The sequence below is a fragment of the Octodon degus genome, unplaced genomic scaffold (genome assembly GCF_000260255.1).
Source record: "Octodon degus isolate 3935 unplaced genomic scaffold, OctDeg1.0 scaffold00002, whole genome shotgun sequence".
Classification (NCBI taxonomy): Eukaryota; Metazoa; Chordata; class Mammalia; order Rodentia; family Octodontidae; genus Octodon; species Octodon degus.
Genome location: NW_004524578.1, coordinates 25,438,554 through 25,445,648, shown reverse-complemented (window position 1 = coordinate 25,445,648; position 7,095 = coordinate 25,438,554). Strand labels below are relative to the sequence as shown.

The following is a 7,095-nucleotide window of genomic DNA, read 5'->3' as shown; positions in this document are numbered from 1 at the left end:
TATCCCCGGAACTGGAGATTGAACTCAGATCCTTGCGTTTGCCAATCAAGTGCTTATCCTACTGAGCCATCTCCCCGGCCTATATTTTTTTTTTTGCGGAACCAGGGATTGAACTCAGGCCCTTGCACTTGCCAGGGAAGCGCTTATTCCACTGAGCCATCTCCCTGGCCCTTAGGGCCTAATATTTTATGGTTTTTTGTTTTGTTTTGTTTTTGAGATAGGTCTTGCTAAGTTGCCAAGATGTTTTGCTTGGGCTCAAATTTGCAATCCTCCTGCCTCAGCCTTCCACAGTGGTAGGGTCGCGAACATGTGCCACTGTATTTGGTCCCTCTCAGGTTTTTAAGGCCCATTTATCTTTGAGAAAAGTCTAGATAGGCAGGACCTTGCATTTTTAGCCATTAGGAAAGAAACAGGATTTGTTCTTTTAGCTTAAATTTGTGATTGAAATATATAACATTGGGCTATTATGTGCTCTCTTAACTGGAAAGGGAGCTGTGAAAACAAACTCAGGTTTTCTGCTAACAAGGTATTCCTTAGCATCTACACTGCAGGGCAAAGGCACCAGGCACCTTCCTTCACTTGGGGCCTATACTTCAGAAGAACCCAGGGCACAAAGGGGCTTTAACTGTTTCCCTGGGGAGTAGTATCTAGGTAGATTCTGACTTGGTTTGTGAGACACCTACTTGCGGATGAAGACTGGCTTAAGGCGAGGCTCCATCTCATCTTCACTATCTGTGTACTCTTCATACTCAGATTCTGATTCTGACTCTTCTCCAGAACGTCCTTCATCCTCTACCTCCATAACTTCCATCTCTTCATTTTTTCTTTCCTGTGCTCGCTGACGCATCATGCCACGGCGCCGCTCTATTTCCTGTCCGGGTATACATTTAAGCCAGTTAATTGAATGTTCTGGGTTCTTAGGTGACTTTTTATCGTGGTGCACATAACTGAACCTCTCCTACTGAACCATACAACCTCCACCCTAAAATGGCCTGCCAGGCAGCCTTCCTTCCTTCCTTGTCTGAGACAGGTCTCTCTTCTACAATCTGGACAAGGAGCACAATTCAACATCAGATTTCTTCATCTCTGCAGACCAACCTAAGGATAACACTTCCTCCACCCAAGCCTCATGACATCCCACACCTTAAGTGTGTACTTGTGCCTCTCCTCAGCCATGTGTCTGGATCATTGGCCTCACACTCCTAGTGATCATGCCTCAGCCTCCCAAGTCATGTGCCACCACACTAGTCTATTGTTCTTTCATCAGATCCAACAAATTCTGATGTGAGTACAGCTTAGTACTATTTTATTTTCAGTCCTATCCCCCAATAGTATGATCAGAGTTCTACCAAAATCAGTGACCTTGTGCCTCTTTGGCCTCAGTGAATGAGCATGACCCCCTATTTTGCTTATATGCAGAAGAAACTTGCATTTAAAATTGTTTCTTTACCATACCTCATCATCAATCTCTTCCTCTTCTTCTTCACTGCTATCTTCTCGTTCCACACGCCAAGCATCTCCTTCTCCTTCTGAGTCACTTTCTCCTACCACTTCAGGTTCCACTATTTTTCGATGTCGAGCCAATCTGAAAAACAGGATCTCCAAGTTTAACACCATGTCACACAAATGAAGGAACATTAACTACATTTCCTTAGTTGCAGAGAACCTTGGCAGTGTACCAGTCTATTTGTCTCCATTCATTGAGAAGTCTTTTTTTTTTTTTTCCTCACAGAACTGGGGATTGAACTCAGGCCTTTGTGCTTGCCAGGGAAGCGCTTATTCTACTGAGCCATCTCCCCAGTCCCATTGAGAAGTTTTGAGGTGGAGAAATTGGTATACAAATTGAAGAAAGTGGGGCTGGTGAGATGGCTTAGTGGTCTAAAGCATCTACTTAGAACAACTTAGCAAAGCAGAGGGACCACGGTTCAATCCCCCAGCACCACATGCCAGCCAGCCCCGCCCCCTGGTGGGCTGAGCTGGCCACACACACACACACACACAATAAATAAATAAATAAATAAATAAAATAAAAAAAAAAAACAAATTAAAGAAAGTAACCAAGAGTGGCAAGAAAATTGTTAAATTGAGGCCAAAACATTAAATATACAGACACCATCCAGTGGTACACAGCGAACTCACAGACCAAGAGCACAGGGACGGGACCCAAGACTTTGTCATCTTTTTGAGACAGGGTCTCACTATGCAGTTCAGGCTGCCTGGAGCTCACTTTGTAGCCCAGGCTGGTCATGAACTAGCAATGATTATCCTGCCTTAGCCTTGGGATTACAGATGTGCACCACCAAGCCTGACCCAGGGCTTTCTGCATATTAGATAAACACTACTATAAAGCTATATCCCCAGTCTACAGAGGAATTTGTGTGTGTGGTACTAGGGATTGAACCCAGGGTCTTTGCATAGAACTACATCACTAGACTCTGAGGGTCTAAGGTTACTTTCCTTGCCCTTCATGTCTTGGTTGCCTCATTTGTAAAGTGGGGATATTAGTACCTATCTTGTAAGTCTATTGTGTGGATAAGAAATAGTAAATGCAGTATACTCAGAACAGTGTAGCTGGCACACAGTAAGTACTATTAAAAGCATCCAATATTACTGGTGCTGCTGTTATTAATTAACCTGTAGACATTCAGGTCCAGGGAAACAACTGTATCATTACCTCTCTTCTACGTCTTCACTAATGCGATTCTGTAAGCGCCGTAGCCGGGGGTCACTAGAGGAATCTTCTTCCTGCTCCTCAGGCTCTGCTTCCTGTTCTTTGGCTTTCTTAATGAATTGAAATTCTTCATCTTCTTCATCTGATGACTCCATAGGAGCATAGTCTGGCCTCTTTCCAGACACATAACGTTTTACCTTTACTTTTTCCATTGAAATTTCACCTGGGAAAGAAAGATAATTTTTTTATGTTTCAGTAGCCTCTTTCCCAGTGTTTTTCAAACCTAGGACTTTGCAGGCAGAGTCTGTATTTCTGTTAGACAAATATCTATGTATGTGAGGAGAGCCATTATCCAACCACCTATCCATTTAACAGCACTTTTCTAGAAAGACCAGTGCATGAAAAACACAGTATGTGGTATCACATACCATAAATCTGGTAACATCATAACTAAAAATGTGTAGAAGACTATAAATGAAGTTAAAGACCACTGTGTTCCCTCTTGCAGGGTAGCTCATCTACATGCTATAGGGCATACTTTTCCTACTCTTACTTGGCCCAAACTATCTCTCCAGAGCCCATTTCTTTCCCTATTGCTAATAAAACTGCTGTTAAGGAAAAAAAAAAGTTAAAGACAAGTCAAAATATGGGGGGTAGGATAGCATAGATTTGAAATATAAAATACACGAAGATGCCCATCATTACTAGTAATCAGGGAAGTGCAAAGTAAAACAATCAGTTAACATTTATACCACAGGGGCCGGGGAGATGGCTCAGTGGAATAAGTGCTTCCCTGGCAAGCGCAAGGGCCTGAGTTCAATCCCCAGTCCCACAAAAAATAAATAAATAAATAAATAAAACACTTTATACCACCTAGTTTGTACAAACAGTTAAAAATCTGATGCTAACAACTGCATGAGTGAATATATTATAAATGGAAACCCTTATCCTCTTACAACTTATTTCAGAGAGTAACTGCCAACGGGTAGAAAAGTTTATGACTTCCTCTGAGTTTCCCCTAAAAAAAAATTCTCACAGCCATGAATGTAGGTGAGCAGCACCTACCCACCAGGTGCCTAAGTTTGATTCCCCAAATAAAAAAACCTCTCACACAACTGTATCAACACACATTGGAGAAGGACAAGCATGGCATGGTGACTCATGCCTGTAACTGTAGCACACTAGGAATTTGAGACAGGATTGCAAGTTCCATCCGAACTTGGGCAAATTAATGAGAGCCTATCTCAAAATAAAAAGTAGAGTGTGGATGCAGCTCAGGGTGAAGGCCCTGGATTCAATCCCCCCCAAGCAGCAGCTTCCTCCAAGATTCCTTCCCCTTGTCTCTCTCAGCAAAGGTACATTAACCATTAGGTCACTCCTACCTACTTAGCTTCAAGATTTATGTTGTTTTTACACACAACTACTTCAGAACAATCTGGTTTTAGTGCCATGTTCTTTTTTTTTTTTTTTTTTTTGCGGAACCAGGGATCGAACTCAGGCCCTTGCGCTTGCCAGGGAAGGCCATGTTCTTTTTAAAACATGTTTTAACTCCCATATGAACCAACTATCCAACTTGAGGTGTTCATAAAATCAAACTTTTCTTAAAGTCAAATTTGTCTCTTGGGGCTGGTGAGATGGCTCAGTGGTCTAAAGCACCTACTTAGAACAAGTTAAGCAAAGCACAGGGACCATGGTTCAATCCCCCAGCACCACATGCCAGCCAGCCCCGCCCCCTGGTGGGCTGAGCTGGACACACACACACACACACAATAAATAAATAAATAAATGTTTAAAAAAAAAAAATTTGTCTCTTACAATGATGTGACCAGCTGCCAAATAATTAAGATGATTTTAACATGTTTTGTTCATATTCTTGTTTTATAATTAAAATAGATATTTAGTGCATGTAGGCTTTTCTTTCTCCTCACTGGAAAATGGATATTTCTGTCATTCTACATTTTTCTTTTTTCTTTCTTCCTTTTTTTTTTTTTTTTTTTGCAGTACTAGGCATTGAACTCAGGACCTTATGTTACCCAAGCAAGTGCTTACTCTACTGAGCCATCTTCGCAGCCCCTCTACATGATTTTTGATTGAGATTTTATTTTTAAATTTAAAGTGTTTCCCTAACTAGGCATGGTGGTGCACGCCTATAATCCCAGCACTCAGGAAGCTGAAGCAGAAGGCTCAATGCTAGTTCTTTACAAAGTGAGCTCAAAGCCAGGTGAAATCCATAAGGAGACCCTGTCTCGAAAAGATACACATGGGGGGTGGGATATTTCAGCGGCCTAAGCATCTGCCTGATAAGCACAAGGACTCAGGTTCAATCCCTGGTACCACATACCAAGCTGGTCACTGAAACCAGGTGTGGTGGCGCACACCTGTAATCTCAGCACTAGGGAGGCTGAAACAGGTGGATCACTACGAGTCCGAGGTAGTGATAGCATAGCAAGACCCTGAACCAAATAGTAAGTTAAAACACACACACACACACACACACACACACACACAAAACTGTTTCCCTAAAAAAAAAAAGACAACTGCGGCATGGTGAAAAACACAGCAACAACTGCTCATTAATAGGAATAAACTGTATTGAAGTTTAATTAAACAATGAAATTCATAAGGAGTTAAAATGAATTAATTAGGCTGGTGAGACGGCTCAGTGGTCTAAAGCATCTACTTAGAACAAGTTTAGCAAAGCACAGGGACCGCAGTTCAATCCCCCAGCACCACGTGCCAGCCAGCCCCGCCCCCTGGTGGGCTGAGCTATGAATTAATTAGATCAATATGCAGCCAAACAAAAATTCTGAAAAGTCACGTTGAGTGAAAAAAGAGAAGATCTGGGGTGTAGCTCAGTGGTAAAGCATTTTGCCTTGGGAGGCTATGGGTTACATCCTTAGCACAAGAAAAACAATATAAAACCAAACCGAAAAGGGCAAGTTACATAAGGACAGATACAGTATTTTTTTAAAAAGTTGGTATTTTCTTCCATCATTCCTACTGAAAAAACTCGATCTGACTTTTTTTTTGGGGGGGGTATGATCTGCCTCTATAATTCTGTTTTTAGGCTATCTTAGCCTAGAATTATACTGGCAATTCTGCCGCCTCAGTCTCCCCTGAGATGGGATTATCAGCGTGCGCCACCGTGCCCTGCCTGCATGTTTTACACTCACTAGAATTTGAATTTATTAAAGCTAGGCACTGCCCTAAACAAGTGTGTATTCAACTTAATAAATTGACACTGCGCTATTGAAAAGGTTAAAAAGTTGAAGGCATGGTGCCTGCCTGAAGGCAAGCAGCAATTTTATGAGCTAGTAGGGAGATAAACACACAAATACTGTTCCACAACAGGAAAGGAAAAGTTCAGCATAGACTACTGTGGATAACCAAAAAAGCGCAATATCCCGCACAGCCTCGTGCAAGCAGGCTTATTTATATACGTCTAAGGATTTGGCGAGGCCAAGGGAAGAGGGGTGCTTGTTGTATATACGAAAAGACAGGCCCCAGGAACAAGATCAAGTGGATGCTCCGCCCCGGAGCGAGCTCAGGATGGGAAGGTGGAGGGAACCGCAGGCTAGGACTCAAGGTCAGAGAGGTTAGCACAGTGCTCAGGAAAGGCAAAAAGATGCCGAGGCCGGAGGAGGGAAGATCTGACTACACCGGAGGGGAACGCTGTACCTTTCTCATTGCGGACTGGGACGGCCCCAGCCGTAGACTGAATAGGCGGTTGCTTCATGAGTGAGCTTGGGACAGACATGTTGACGGAAGCGGCGACCAGTCCTCAAACTTGACGGATTCCAAACGCTGAACACGTAGCAAAGACAAGAAGAGAAACTCCTTTCGCTCGCTGTGCCACCGACACTGCTGCGCGATATTTATACGCCACTGAGGACGGAGAGGGCGGAATCGGAAGTACGTCACTAGAGGATTGTGGGATATCTGAGGACCACGCCCCCCAGCGCTAAGGCGGGCCTGGCCTGTTACCCGAGTTCCGCGTAGTGAGCTCTTCTTCAGCCGCTGTGGTGGAACCTTGCAGGGCAAGTAAGGTTCGAATCAAAGATTTCACCTGTTAAACCAGGCCCGGGGACCGAGGATATAATCAACTTTCAGAGTGGGTTCAAACCGGAGAATGAAGTTCGAGCCCCGCCTGTGCAGTTTACGGAGACCTTGTCGCAAAATAAAAGGGATAGGGATGTAGCTCAGTGGTTAGAGACCTCCCAATTGTGAATCCCAGCACTGAAGCAAAGCAAAAGAAAACTGAAGATGCATGCCTGTAATCCCAAGTACTTGGGAAGCTGAAGCCAGCACATCACAAATTCTCTGCCTGTATGCAGAATTTAGGGAAGTGCTGGAATGAGGGACTGTGTGTCTTGACGGGCGAAAACTCAAAAGTTTGATGGAATAAAATTCTTCCTAGGCTGGGC

The 7,095-nt window shown here is 43.5% G+C and overlaps 1 protein-coding gene across 1 annotated transcript in view; it reads right to left on the bottom strand.

The window, feature by feature from the left end:
• Window positions 1-6,566, bottom strand: part of Mfap1 (microfibril associated protein 1) — a 9,549-nt gene extending 2,983 nt beyond the window's left edge. The window contains exons 1-4 of the mRNA XM_004623351.2: window positions 6,350-6,566; window positions 2,675-2,894; window positions 1,456-1,585; window positions 684-871 (exon numbers count right to left, since the gene is read on the bottom strand). Of these exons, the coding sequence (XP_004623408.1) occupies window positions 684-871; window positions 1,456-1,585; window positions 2,675-2,894; window positions 6,350-6,428 (617 nt within the window). The 5' untranslated portion in view covers window positions 6,429-6,566. The remainder of the gene's footprint in view (window positions 1-683; window positions 872-1,455; window positions 1,586-2,674; window positions 2,895-6,349) is intronic.
• Window positions 6,567-7,095: the final 529 nt, after the last annotated feature.